The sequence below is a fragment of the Nerophis lumbriciformis genome, linkage group LG14 (genome assembly GCF_033978685.3).
Source record: "Nerophis lumbriciformis linkage group LG14, RoL_Nlum_v2.1, whole genome shotgun sequence".
NCBI classification, from domain to species: domain Eukaryota; kingdom Metazoa; phylum Chordata; class Actinopteri; order Syngnathiformes; family Syngnathidae; genus Nerophis; species Nerophis lumbriciformis.
In genome coordinates, this window is record NC_084561.2 from 34525020 (window position 1) to 34540922 (window position 15903).

Sequence of the window (15903 nt, forward strand, 5' to 3'; positions counted from 1 at the left end):
GAGCTTTAAGAGGTCACCTAAAAGGGTTTTCACTTCACAAGTGTCATAGTTTTGATGCCTTCAGTGACAATCTACAATGTCAATAGTCATAAAAATAAAGAAAACACATTGACTTTGACACAAACTTTTTGCCTGTACTGTATACATTTCTCTGAGCGTTTTGACTTGTGAGGCAAATTTCCGATTATTTGTTTGACCCTGAACGCGCCATAACTCATATCCAATGAGACCAGCCCTGCCCTGCTCACTGACCGTCAATCATCCCGTCTTCTCGCGGCGGCTTCCATGGCGACGAGCTGCCTTTAACATCTTAGCTCTCACCGGAGAGCTAACGGAGGTATTTAAGAATGGGGTGATGCGGCGCCGTAACACTTTTGGACTTAGCTACGCAGCGCCTTAGCATGCTAGGCTAACGGAGAGTCGCATTCACTTTGACTGGTTAAAAGGGGCGGTTAGCACGTGCTAACGACGGCTAGCATTCACCTGCGGGCTTAACGGGATGGAACGTGTGAAGGAATACGAGTGCGGGGCCCTTTCAACTTCGCAAACACCACAGTGGACGCCAGAGCCCGCTCATGACGGCGTTCCGGCGAAATCCAGTGGATTGACGGTGATATCTGGAGGGAAGCGACCAGCCGCCGGGGAAGATGACGGCGCCGAGGCGAAACTCTTAGGGAAGGGAATCGCGGCCACCTCCCTGCTCCAGATCGCGATCAGGAATGGGATCTATCAGAACCAAGTTGCCAACGCGATTGGCGGTGCGGTCAAAAATATCAACATGCCGACCGTGAAGCCCGGCAACGGCGGCGCTTCCGCCAACTCCTTGCTGAGCAAGAAGCGCCAGCGGCACAAGCGGAATCTGTCTCTGGGTTCCCCGCCGACGGGCTGCTCTCCCGGGGTGTCTCCCGCCGAGTCGGGCACTCCTGCTCCGTCGGCGTCGCCGCTCAGCACCCTCAGCCTGGATAGGAAAACCTTCCTCAGGCAGAAGCAGTCGAAGCAACTTCTGGCCTCCGACAAGGGATGGGTGCGATCGGATCCTAAACGGGGCTGTATTCACGTCCACGACTGGCTGACACCCTCCTACCCACGGCCCGTGCTGTGCACCGTGGACACTACTGCGAAAGAGTTGGCCAGCAAACTGGAAGCGAGTAAAGCTGGGGCTGTTTTGAGAATCAACTGCGTGACCACTACTGATGTAAATAGCTGTAAAACTAGTGTTGAACAAACTGATGACATACATGTAGGATTGGATCCTAAAGACATAAAGACGTTAGAGAACGGATCTCTACAATATAACAGTAGCACAAAACATTATTTTGATTCTAAACTGTCATCTAACCCGTTTTTAGATGATAGAACTGCAAGCAACTCTTCATCCGAGGTTTGCCTGAATGACATTGGTGTGGATTTGAACTTGAGCGGGGCGGACTGTTTTCCTGTCTACTCCGGATCCGATATAGAGAGCAGCACTTGTGAGGACTTCAGCCCAGGAGGACCGAAAAGCACAGCGCACCAAGACTCGCTGACTACGGACTCGTCGGCATTGAGCCCCAACTGTGACAGTGCCCCAGAGGGACCTGACCCTTTTGAGAGCTCCTCGGATGAGATCGAGCTCACGTCCTCTCCGGCGCGTTCCATATGCAATTCCCCCGCGGATCTGTCTGCGTCGATGGACCTCGCAAATACCCCAGAGCAATTGATAAGCACATTAGATGTCGACAGTGAGGCTGGAGTCGGGTACTGCAACGATTCACCCATCCAACCTCCCTCCAAATTCTCCAGCAGCTCGCTGACGAGGCCCCTGAGCAGCCAAGCATCAGTGCCGTCTGACACGAACAGAGAATGGCCAGAGCACATCAGTACGAGCCCAACGCCATCTCTCTTCGTCCAGCTGCACGGTGGAGTCGTGCGACATGTACGAGATGAGGAGAAGCCTCTGCAAATATTAAATGAGTACTTGACTAACTTGGGTTTCGAAGACCCATGGAGGGTGCAAGAGGAGGGGATGAACCCGGGTATTGGATGCCTGATTCGTTTCTACTTTGGTGAGTACTGAGAACTGTATCTACCGTACTTGCTTGTGTATTTGCTGTATTTACAAACATATTTTCATTTTGTTGCCTTGTATGATGAACATGGGGTGTTCAGGGAGCTTTTTGCTAGATATAGCAGGTCAATAGTGGTGCACCTGATTGTGTTAATTCATTCCCGCTGTTTTATGTACTCTATTGTGTTTATTCTAGGGCAGGCCTGGGCAATTATTTTGACTCGGGGGCCACATTAAGAGAAAAAAATGTGTCTGGGGTCGGTATCTCTATTTTTAGGAACACTAATACAAAACCTCACAATAATGTCTTGATTGAGTGCTAAAACGTTATGACAGACCGCCTTAAAAAAACGTAATGGAATTCTAAATGTTTCTATGAACGATAAAACACGGAATATTGACAAAATATGAACGTCACACCCCCTTTCGATCGGCATATTTTACAATCAAGTGAAACGCAACAAAACAGTGAAATATGAACAAAATAAACCCACTTACAATCTGATATATGTGATATTATGCTGAATTTCCCCCAGGGATCAATAAAGTGCTTTCTATTTTATTCTATTCTATATATCAGTGGTTTTCAAATGGGGGTACACATACCCCTGGGGGTACTTGAAGGTACGCCAAGGGGTACGTGAGATTTATAAAAAATATTCTAAAAATAGCAACAATTCAAAAATCCTTAATAATATATTTATTGAATAATACTTCAACAAAATATGAATGTAAGTTCATAAACGGAACATCAAATCAAGTAGGCTATTCCATTCATTACCATAAACCCAGAGTTTCCCCCATGCCGTGATGGTTTGACCCTCACTAAAATGTTTGTCAAAAAGAATATTCAGTGTTGACAGCTAGATTTTTTGTGGACATGTTCCGTAAATATTGATGTTAAAGATTTCTTTTTTTGTGAAGAAATGTTTAGAATTAAGTTCATGAATCCAGATGGATCTCTATTACAATCCCCAAAGAGGGCACTTTAAGTTGATGATTACTTCTATGTGTAGAAATCTTTATTTATAATTGAATCACTTGTTTATTTTTCAACAAGTTTTTAGTTATTTTTATATCAAGAAAGACCACTACAAATGAGCAATCTTTTGCACTGTTATACAATTTAATAAATCAGAAACTGATGACATAGTGCTGTATTTTACTTCTTTATCTATTTTTTTTCAACCAAAAATGCTTTGCTCTGATTAGGAGGTACTTGAATTAAAAAAATGTTCACAGGGGGTACATCACTGAAAAAAGGTTGAGAACCACTGCTATACATCACTAAGCTTTAGGACTTTGTTGTGAAAATCTCCTTCGCGTCTGTGGAAACGCTTTCCGCTCACACTGCTTGGTGCCTCATCTGAGCTGCTGTGACGTAGATTACCATAGTAACTAATTAGATGACCATAGTAACTAATTAGATTACCATAGTAACTGGTAAATAATCCATAAGCGCAGATTCCAACCTTTGAAATACTTTGAATAGTTGAAGACCTACGGTCATTTGAAAACATGACTGCACATCATAATGGCAGCTACAGTTTCCATCTTAAAGATCTAAAAAAATATTTGGGAATTGAGAAAAGCTCAACGGGCCGCATGTGGCCCCCGTGGTTTAATTTGCCCAGGTCTGTTCTAGGGTATCCTCGGGGTCTTAAAAAGTCTAAAAAAAGTCTTAAATCTAATAATTTGAATTTAAGGCTTTAACATTTCTAAAATTCTCCTAAATTCTCATAAAAGGTCTTAAATACGATTTTGAAAGCTCTTAAAAATGTATAGACGTTACTTTAATTTAAAACATGCATAAACATTAGTCATTCAGAAATGTTTAGATTTTTGAGGACGCTATAACGTAACTACACTTCGAAACTAACTGTGCGCAGTCAGAATTTATCGAACACCAGCAGCTATTGCTGTGCGCGCGCAGCTGTGTGTTGACAGCTTAGTTAGCATAGCAGCAGAGAAAACTTAACAAAAGCCCACAGCAAAGCCAAATGACTTGCATAAAATGGGTAAGTACAAGTTCGACAATTTGTGTCTCCTGAATGATCAATTAAATGCATGGTTGAACCCGGTGGATGGAAACTTCTAAAGTGTTTAGTACCCAGACGTGCAGCCATCGAGTAGGGAAGCGTTTGTAAACATGGCGGTGAAAGTAAATGGAATGATAATGTAAAAGTAAAAAATCCCGGATAAGTTCGTGTCAAAAGATGCTGAAACGTCACAAACACTTGCACAACTTTACAAAGATAAACGTTACCCCCCAAAAGGAGTGTTATGTGGGATAAGTGGCGCCAATTGCCTAAGGAGATCAATATGAGATATTTACTAGAGAAAACATACTATTACATGCAGTAAACACACGCTAATTTCTCTGTGACAGTAGTGTACTCAGCAGTAAAACTATATAAAAAACATTATTGGAAACATTGTTTCCAATAATTTCAGGTCAGCTTCTCATACCTCATCTTTTCTCCAAGTTTATACAGCAACCGACATTAAAAGCGGATGCCTGTTTAGTGTTTACACCAGGGGTAGGGAACCTATGGCTCTCGAGCCAGATGTGGCTCTTTTGATGACTGCATCTGGCTCTCAGATAAATCTTAGCTGACATTGCTGAACACGATAAGTAACGAATAATTCCGCTGGTAATCACTGTGTTAAAAATAACGTTCAAAATTAAAAACATTCTCATGCATTTTAATCCATCCATCCGTTTTCTAGCGCACCTGTTCAAGAGGTCGCATTAATGGTAAGAAGTATTTTATTTATTATTGGTTAGCTTCAGAATAACACAGTTATTGAAAAGAATAAGATACTTATTATACTCTAAAAATGTTAGTCTTACTTAAAAATGCACTTATTTAGTTGTATTCAGTGTTAAATAATATTGGTAACACTTTAGTATGAGGAACATATTCTAAGTAACAAAGACTTAATTAAGAGTTATTTGGATACTAGATGAACATATAAGGGTTAGGGTTACTAATAAGCAATAATTATGAGGTTATTGAGGGAAGACTCTTAGTTAATGGCTTACTGGTTGTATAATAAGGCCATGCAGAATAAGGCATTATTAAGTACTTAATAATGACTAATTAAGAGACAATATGTTACTAATTTGCATGTTAATAAGCAACTAATTAATGGTGAATATGTTTCCCATACTAAAGTGTTACTAAAATATTATATGGCTCTCACGGAAATATATTTTACAATATTTGGCTTTCACGGCTCTCTCAGCCAGAAAGGTTCCCGACCCCTGGTTTACACTCATCTTATTGTGGGGTGAGGAAAGCAATTGAGATTTTGCGAATGTCTTCTTGTCATGCCTAAATAAAAATTAATCCTTGTGTATTCGCAATATATTTTCAAAAAAGTCACAAAAAAACAGGTCAAAATGTATTCATACATACCAGATACAAAATGAGCTGAGCACATTTGAATGTTATCCACATTATTCACATCCAAATTCTGTTTGAGGCTTGCAAGCCATAATCGCCTTCTTTCTTTTTAGACAATCGCTCTGTCTGCAGTCTGTTTTTCACAACTTTGTGCAGATACATGAGTACTGTAGATGTTTTCATCTGTTTGCTCCATTCTGACAGCTGAACAAAACATTACCAAAGTTAACCATTTAGCTTCAGCAGAGATGCTATATGTCCCTTTCACAGACAATATATTGTTGTGCTTTCCTCTACCATTGCTGATGTTGATGTTGCATGAAAACACTTGATATGAAGCACACTGCCCCTTTTTGCAAGAAAACACTGAAAATTGGCTGTTCCGATGTTTGCTAATGTTTTTTTCAATTAGTTTACACTAGAGAAGCTCCTGGTGTATTTAGGTAGTTTAACCATTTTATTTTCCAATGTGAAAGAGCATTGAATGAATTCATATACTTGCAATTCATTCTGGACCTCTGATTTTACTTTGTCGTTGTATTTTTTGTCCGTATGGATGTGAAATGGTCTTAAATTATTTTCAAGATGGTCTTAAAAAAGTCTTAAATGTGACATGTTGAAACCTGCAGAGACCCAGTTATTCAGTCAGACTGTTACATGTGTGTTTACTAAGGGTGTAACGGTACACAAAAATTTCGGTTCGGTACGTACCTCAGTTTAGAGGTCACGGTTCGGTTCATTTTCGGTACAGTAAGAAAACAACAAAATATACATATTATGGTTATTTATTTACCAAATTTATAAACAATGGCTTTATCCTTTTAACATTGGGAACACTATAATAATTCTGCCCAAAAATAGAAATAGCTTTGTGTGTGATGGATGTGAGCCACCACTAGACTGATGAGTGCAACAGCAGGCAGTCATGAATGCTAAGCATAACAATAACATACATAAACACACAGGGCCCATTGCCAGGGTTAATGTGGTCAATATAAATAAAATAAAAACTAAATAAGATAAGGCTCAGAATGGTTTCTTAACAAAACCTTTCTACATATAAAGTGCTTTTTTTGAATGATAGATTGAGACTTTTATTAGTAGATTGCACAGTACAGTACATATTCCGTACAATTGACCACTAAATGGTAACACCCGAATAAGTTTTTCAACTTGTTTATGTCGGAGTCCACGTTAATCAACATTAAACTGCCTCAAGTTGTTGCTCAGATTAAATAAAATGACAAAACTTTTCTTCTACATATAGAAAGTGCAACATTAAACAGTTTCAAGTCAACTCAGCCTCAGATTAACTTTTCTTCCCCCTGGTGACTTTCACTCAATCTTCATGTTTTTTGCCAGAAAAATCAGTTTATCCACATTGTCTGCAGAAAGAAGAAGTGGGTCAAAATCTAGTTTTTAATGCAATATGGTCTTAAATCTGCTGCTATAAAAACACCAACCGCATTTGTTATTGCTTTAGCCCTGTCTGACTCGCCGAGGAGAGGCTGCATGAATGCGGTGTTTGCACGACGCTCGTCTTTCTCGTCGTTGAAGCGATGTTCACTTGGGGGTGGTGCTGCTTCAAACGGGTTAGCATGTTTGACGTGTTGCCAGAAGCATACCCTACCGCTACTGAACAATGTCAGCAAACCGCTTTCGCTTTGTTGTCGTAGCCCGGTCGCTGCCAGCATGCCGTGTGTTGTGCCTCGGTGTGCATTGTTTACACAACGTGCGGTACGCTACTTAATATGTGTGGAAACTCGTTCGGTACACCACCGAACCGAACCGAAACCCCCGTACAGAAACGGTTCAATACAAATACACGTACCGTTACACCCTTAGTGTTTACAATTGTACTAGTGCAGGGGTCAGCAACCTTCACCATACAAAGAGCCATTTGAGCCCACTTCCCACCAAATAAAACCCACCAAGAGCCACAAACTCTGTTTCAGCCCTATAATGACGATAACACCACTTATAGTTTCATTATACTTATAAAATAGCATTTATAAAATCAAACACTAGACAGAAAACGCCTCACCAAGTTATTTTGCTCTGATCAGCTTTCCGCAGTTGTTCCAAAACTGCTCTTTTTCGGTCATCTCCAGCTGGGTATTTTTTTTGCAAATGCTGTGTGTTGTGGAAATGTCTTCAACATTTGATTGTCCATTTTCTCCCAACATATTAAGCACACATGAACTAACCTCGTCAACGATGAAGGCATATTAATCTGTCCATGAAGGAATAAATGTTGTATTTTCCTTCAATTGCTAGCTTACTGGATATTGATCGTTAAAAAACAATACAATTGCTTGTCAACAAAAGATGACACACATACATTGACGATCGACAATATATCAAAATACGTTGTTTTTTTATATTACGAGATCACAGAACTCTCCAAAATAACAACTGTAACATTAAAATTAAACTAACTAAATTAAATAGAATCAATTACAATTAAATAGCCATTTGTGGAGCAGCGAGGCAGGGTGTGCCAGGACCGGCCTCGAAGTCAGCGACAGGTGCGTAGAAGGCCCACCTGGGCCTTGTTATCTAATCACCTGTCGGTCTGTATAAGCAGCGGCCGGGAGGAGAGACGTTGTTGGAGCTGGGGGAGAGCGAGAGCACAACGAACATTGACCAAAAGACGACTGCTGAAAAGCACCAAAGAGTTGTTCTGAAGAATAAAAACTGTTTTGTAAACAATGAAACGGGCTAGCCTAGAAATGCTTGGTGGTCAGAAGGACCCACTGGAAGAGAGCTTCCCCAGCTCCAACAATGTCTCTCCTCCCGGCCGTTGCTTATACAGAGCGATAGGTGATTAGATAACAAGGCCCAGTTGGGCCATCTACCCACCTGCCGCTGACTTCGAGGCTGGTCCTGGCACACCCCGCCTCGCTGCAGGCCCGCAGGCCACGCCCCCCTCCACACCATTATTTATTGAAATGTTGTGTGAAAGGCAAACCAAAGGGAGCCAGGGCAGAAGCACGAAAGAGCCACAGGTTGCAGATCCCTGTCCTAGTGGGACAAAAATCAGTGATTTGCTTTTCTCTCTGTAAATAAGCAGGTAGACTGACACATCTGGAGACATCCGGTATGTGTGTAGTGTGTACACAAAAAACAGAAGATGTAATTCCCGTCCTTATGTTGTCATGTAAGGTTGCTAACTTGCTACTAACATTAACTATTTTGATACCAAGTTTATGTAATAACGTTTTTTTAATTCCCATATAATAAAACGGTTGGTGTTTACGGCTGTCACTCACCCTCACACGTCAACATGTACGCGCAGGTAGCGCTTGCACACACACAAAAGTAGTCCAAAAGAAGCAACAGACAATTTGCAGTTATGTTGTTGTTATGATAGAACAGGGTCCCTAAAATCCGGCCCGCGGGAAGTCTTAAGTTTTTGTTTTTTTATTTGTCCGACCGCTTCTATGTTAGCTACCTCTCTTTGTTTATAATGTCTATTTTCTGCTGGATCTACTCTCTATTTTATGCTGCCCTTTTTTTTTGCTGCAGCTGTTACATATACTGTAATACTGTACTTTAGGGGTGTCCAACTCTTTTGAGCTCAGGGGCTGCATCGAGGGAAATCTGTGCACACGCATCATGGCATTGAAACAAAAAAAAATAAAGACAACTTCAGATTGTTTTCATTGTCTTACTTTGGCCAAAAATAGAACAAACACATTCTGAAAATATTACAATAAAAGTATAGAAAAAAATACCCGGCAGCGGTAAAGTTTAGATCAGGGTTCCCCAAACTACGGCCCGCAGGCTGAATACGGCCCGCCAGCGTCCAAAATCTGGCCCGCGGGAACTCTCAATTAAAAAAAAAAAATGGTCCTTTCTAATCTATTTTCTACCGCTTGTTACTCTCGAGGTCTCCTAGCCGCTCAGGCAAATCACATGGTCTAAAAATGCATTTTCCCATCGATAACATGACATCATCGCGCTCGCGCCGCATTGAAGGGCAAGCGTGCGGCAAGTGCGCACTCTTTTAGTCAATTAGTGCGTGAGGAATATATATCCATCCATCCATTTTCTACTGCTTGTCCCTTTCGGGGTCGCGGGGGGGTGCCGGAGCCTATCTCAGCTGCACTTGGGTGGAAGGCGGGTTACACCCTGGACAAGTCGCCAAAAAAATAATTGCTATAATTTAACCCTCAGTAATTATAATTTTTTGGGATTGTGCTAATTGTCGATTAACAGTACATTTTGAGTATTTTATATATTTTGTTATTTAACACTTTTTTTAAATTCTTCACTGCAACCAGATTAACTGGATGGCCCTTGGACTAGCGGACTGACATCTACATATGTTGTTGACATAGCCAATCCAATCAATCCAATCCACTTTATTTGTATAGCACATTTAAACAACAGAAATGTTTCCAAAGTGCTGCACAACAATATAAAAAACAATATTCAAATATTATGAATAAAAACAATAAATAAATAAATATAAAAACAATATAAAAATAAATATGATTAATAACCATTTTAAAGGGTAAAACCAATTAAAACAAACTCAAAAACTCAAAACTGAAACTAACCACTGCTTTTTTCTATAATAATTTAATATACTGTAACGTTAGATAACAGTTGCAAGTACATGAGGCTACCGTACACCTCAATCACTGTAGTTTATTCATGTCTTATTTATTGATGTCTTCTTCGGACCGGATTTGCTTTGCTTAAAAAGCGAAAAGTTGTTATTAATATTTGGGATCTTCTAAAATATTGGTGCTTAATATTCATAAGAAAACATTGAATAACTATAATATGTTAATGACATGAGTTAAAGGTCGTCATTCAAACAATATATCTACAAACCTTACAAGCTGGGTGTTGTAATGTGAGTATTGCATTCTCCCATGTAAAGTAGAGAGAAAATTAGCAAGTAGATTAAAGGGGACACACTTCCTTGTGGTCTAGGTCAGGAGCCCGCAACTCATGGCTTTTGAGCCGAATTCTACTCTTTCATGCCTATTTAGTTAGTTGATTTAATGTAACCGTTGTTATTTTATGGAGTTTGGTGATCTTGTAATATAAAAATAAAACATATTTTAATATTTTGTCGATCAAAACGTACATCACACCCCATTGGTCATCTTTTGTTGCCAAGCAATTTTATTGTGTTTAGTGGTCAACAACCCCCAGTATGCTTGCAATGGACAGATAAAAAAGAAAAACATTTCTAATGAAAATAAAACATTTAAAGCTTCATGGACGGATGAATTGGCTTTCATTTTGGATGAGGTTGGTTCACCTGTGTACCTAATATTTGGGGAGAAAATAGCAAACAAAGAAAACATTAAATGTTGAAAGACATTTTCAGAACAAACACAGCATTCACAGAAAATACCCAGCTGGAGATGACAATAAGGAGCAGTTTCGGTTCACCTGTGTACCTAATATGTGGGGAGAAAATAGCAAACAAAGAAAAAATTAAATGTTGAAAGACATTTTCAGAACAAACACAGCATTCACAGAAAATACCCAGCTGGAGATGACAATAAGGAGCAGTTTCGGAACTGCTGCAGAAAGCTGATCAGAGCAAAAATACTTGGAGTCGTTTTCTGCCGAGTGTTTGATTTCATAAATGGTATAGAATACGTGTAATTAAACTGCAGTATAAGTGGTGTTATCGTCATTTTAGAGATCAGAGTTTGCGGCTCTAAGTGGGTTTTATTTGGTGGGAAATGGGCTCAAATGGCTTTTTGAATGCTAAAGGTTTTTAAACCCATTGTCTAGATAATATTTATTGGATATCCATCCATTCTCTACCGCTTCGCTGGAGCGGGGGGCGCTGGAGCCTATGTCAGGATATGCTTTGGTGTACATTTTGCTCCACAGTCACATTTATAACCTGTTTTCTGAGTCTGTCTGCAAACCGTTTGGAGGTCGAGGCGTTCCCAGATTGTAAATTAAACCCTCCACGCAGCACTTTCTCCAAAAGTATCAGAATTTATATTTTCAAAATATAAACCGTTAGGCCTTGTTCACACTGCAGGTCAGTTCCGATTGTTTTGCCCATATGTGACCTGTATCTAATTTTTTTAATGTCAATGTAAGCACAATTCAGAATTTTCAAAAATGACCCAGGCCTCTATTGTATGTGGATACAAATCATGCATCCGATGCAACTGCAATCTGAATGATTGGTCGTGTTAATCCCACCATTATTTCATCAAAAAGCGATGAGCGTCATAATTCTTTGTCAAAATAGACAGTTGCAAAATAAATATTGCTGTATAAAAATTGCCCTCTTTCTTCTTAATCTTCTACACGCAATAATTCTATTCAGAAAATGTTGACTTTGATTTCACAAAACTCTTGAAATTGTCACAAATGTACCAGGTCTGAGACCTACTAGAATTGGAGCTGTGTATGTAACAGGTGCAACGACATGTCTGCATGTTGGTCAATTTGTGTCCACATAAGACATTGCATTAGTTTTGTAATGTGAACAACTACCGTATTTTTCGGACTATAAGTCGCAGTTTTTTTCATAGTTTGGCCGGGATCCAGTGCGATTTATATATGTTTTTTTCCTTCTTTATTATGCATTTTCGGCAGGTGCGACTTATACTCCGGTGCGACTTATACTCCGAAAAATACGGTACATAAAAAGTTCGGATTTTAACAGAAAAAAAAATCAGAATTGAACATCCTGCTCTGCAAGGTTAACATAGCCTTACATGTACATCTTGAAGATGAACATCACTGATATGTTTTTTCAGTCGTGGTCGAAAATACATTTGATAAACAATATATAGATTTAAAAGTCAACATTAGGTCAGCTTCCCACTCTCGGATCAATACAGAGCTGCATAAAAGAACCATCACTTATCTCACTGCATGTCGCAGGTATGGGATTATTGTGCACAATAACACTTTATTATATATTTGTTCTTGTTTCTTCTGACCAAGTTGTAATGTTGTCGTCTTCTTCGTCCGAGATTAGCAGTTTAGTTGCGTTAAACTTTGGCTTAGTTTAACGCAACTATCCAACATTCATAAGTCAGAAAAGAGAAAAATCATCATACTGTAGGTCCCCTTCGAGAAGAGTCAAGAGATTCAATGTTTGCCAGTATTTGTTTTCAATCTAAGATAGTGAATAATGGTAGGGCTGGGCGATATGGCCTTTTATTACTATCTCGATATTTTTAGGCCATGTCACGATACACGATATATATCTCAATGCTTGAATGAACACTTTGCATATAGTCACACCAGTATGATGATTCTATGTGTGTACATTAAAAGATTCTTGTTCATACTGCATTAATATATGCTCATTTTAAACTTTCATGCAGAGAGGGAAATCACAACTAAGTCAGTTTACCAAAACTGCATTTAATAAACAGTTATTAAGCAGTGGCACAAACATTCATGTCATTTCAAAACAGAAAGTGCAAGATTGTCAGAGACATTTTAAAACAAGCTATTAGTGCACTTTTGTGCATGATGTCACCAAGACATACCAAAACAACATTAAATTAAAGTGCACTTTTTGTACAGAACGCCACTACAATATTTTAAAACAAATAAAGTGCACTTTTGTGCATGATGTCACACAAGATATTTAAAAAACTGTAAAATAAAAATTAGCTGCATAATAGAAATAGTGTATGCCCTTCTCTATGTGGTAGGTTCCTGCGGACGTTATCTCCTTCTGTTGACTATTTTTTGTTGATGTGGAAATGGAAGGCGTCAGGCTTAATTGAGTTGGTTGCTTCGGCATTTTGTTGGTGTGGCATCGGTCGAGATGTTGACATGCAGAGTTTCAAACACTCTTCATTCTCTAGCGGGTAACTTTTCAAATTATGGTACAAATTAGTAGTGCTGCTACTTTTTGTAGCAACGCTTTACATATTACTGTATTATATCTGTTCAACATCTTCCCGCTTGAAGCCAAACCACATAGGCAGAAGATGGACCCTGTGCTGTTTTTTGGGGGAATTAATTCTTCCTCCATTTGTTACCAGATTGGCACCTTCTCTCTCTCGTATTACCCCTCGCACTGCTCCGCTAGCACCACAGCTAACGTTAGCCATGCTGCTACCTCTCTGCTCCGCGAGAGCGTATGACGTTGCACGCGCGACAGTATGTGGCGTATATATAACAAGGTGCGCTTGGTTTATGTCTCTGTGAGAAGGAGAGACAAGAAAGAGTGAAAAACGCCTGTAGTGTAATGCCTGCAGCTAAAAGCAACTGCATGAGAACGTATACTCGAATACTCACTTCATAGTCATTTTCTATATCGCACAGAGACAAACCCGCGATATATCAAGTATATTCGATATATCGCCCAGCCCTAAATAATGGTAATACAAAAAGGAAGTTAAACTAGGATTGCGACAATAAATGGACATGGTGAACTATCACGACATTTAATGTTACAGTACCGTTATTGATACGATCTCTTATTGTTTTTTTTGCCGTTGTAAATTTTGATGAAAACCAAAATCAAGAAAAATCTTTTAGTGAAGATTAAAAAATAATTTGTATTTGATTGATGTAAGTAAGTAATTGATCTCCAAGCAAAGGGATACTTTTTTTTGCCCCAATCAAAAACTAATTAATTCATAACCTTTCATTTTACTCAATGTTCTTTCATGTCACTTTGGAAGAGTGGGCTACCTAAAGAAGTTTATTCACATAATCCCGAAGAGATGAAAATAACTTGTTTTAATGTGCAGCACTTTCTTTCGTATAACAATTCTCCCTGTCATTTCAGGAAAACCCCGAACTGTAGGTGGTTTGGAGCGCGTGCAGCTGTCCGGGGTGTTCAACGTTCGCAAAGGGAAACTTGCACTGCCTGTCAACCGCTGGTCAAAACGTCAGGTCACTCTGAGTGGAACCTGCCTTATTGTGTCATCTGTGAAACACGCCCACATGGGCAAAATCCATATCCTCCCTCTTATTGGTGGCAAGGTACATAATGAAAGCCAAGCAGGGTTTGAACTGTAAACCAGACAAAGAACATCTCCTTTTGCAATATAATGTCAGTTTGGTTTTGGAAAAAAAGTTCACCAACTAAGACAGTGTCGTTGTGCCCATCTTGCTTTTATGAAATATAAACATAAACAGTAGTATACAGTCATGTTTATACAGTAGTTATGTTATAAATTTGTCATGTAAGTCTGCCCGACTGTTACATGTTTGGAATTTCTCAATTTTCTAAAAATCCAATATGGTCTAAATTGACTTTCAAAGCTGGGATATCACAGTAGATAAGAGAGACATTCACAATTTGCTTGTTTTGCAAAGAACCTAATAAATCAGAATCAGAAACAGAAAAGTTTTTATTGCCATTGTTCGAGAACGGGTTCACAAACTAGGAATTTTACTTGGTGCAATCGTGCAACATAAAACACATATAACACAGAATAGAATAACATGAGCTGTAACTGAGCGGATGTTCTTTATTACAGGTCGATGAGGTGAAGAGACACAGCTACTGTTTAGCCCTCAGCTCAGCCGGTCCCCCGAGCCAGACCTACTACATCAGCTACGATTCCTACACAGAGTACCTCCGCTGGCACAGAACGGCCTCAAAGGTGTGAGACTGTACTTAAATGTGTAAAGTTTCTTTATACCGCCACTTAATGATAATGTTTTTCAAATGTAACTTTTAAACATGATTACAATTACAACTGAATCCTTTTCTGTCGCTCCTCCTGCTGAGTCAGATTGTGGCCCAGAGGGTAAACTCAGTCGACCTGTCATGCTGCAGTCTAGAGGAACTGCCAGCACAGCTGTTTTTCAGCCAGGACCTCACACATCTCAATCTCAAAAACAACTTCATGTCCTTGCACAAAGGTGTTCCAGCACTTACCAGGTGAGCTTCCACCACACTGGGTTAGTGTTACACAGGGTTGAATGTCATCCTATTTGTGTAGGTAGACACAGTAACCTAATTTACTAAGATATAAATACCACGCGCTAAATACCATGCGTAAACTATAAAATTGTGTCTTACTATTGCGAGCATGTTGCATGTAATCTACTAAGACTGCATGTGCAATTAATAAATGGTGCAGGCCGCCTATTGAAATTAGGTTTTGGCTTGTCCGACGCAGCTTTCACCAATGAGACACTCATTTACTGCACATCCCATGTTGTTATGCTTCCCCCTGTGGCGTTTGATGCAACAGACAACAATATCCCACTCTGGGCAGTCCTGCAGTGCATCAACAATAGAACCCACTTATTTAGCATGCTGAAAGTGTGCTCATGGGAGATGTTGCCACTAACTACAAGCGTCCGTTGGAGTGTTCCAAAAGCAAGAACATGCAATTGCAAACCGTTTTTTTCATATAAATGAAAACATGTACGTTATCAAAATAAATGCCTACAGACACCAACACTCATTTATCTGTTTTGTTTTAATCAGCCCATAAAGTAGGGGTGTAACGGTACGCAGAA

At 39.7% G+C, this 15903-nt stretch overlaps 1 protein-coding gene across 1 annotated transcript in view; it reads left to right on the forward strand.

The window, feature by feature from the left end:
* The first annotated feature begins 253 nt into the window (after positions 1-253).
* LOC133616386 (PH domain leucine-rich repeat protein phosphatase 1-like) overlaps positions 254-15903 on the forward strand; it is a 52779-nt gene continuing 37129 nt past the window's right edge. The window contains exons 1-4 of the mRNA XM_061975568.2: positions 254-2045; positions 14213-14409; positions 14910-15035; positions 15168-15316. Coding sequence (XP_061831552.2) covers positions 500-2045; positions 14213-14409; positions 14910-15035; positions 15168-15316 — 2018 coding nt within the window. The 5' untranslated portion in view covers positions 254-499. The remainder of the gene's footprint in view (positions 2046-14212; positions 14410-14909; positions 15036-15167; positions 15317-15903) is intronic.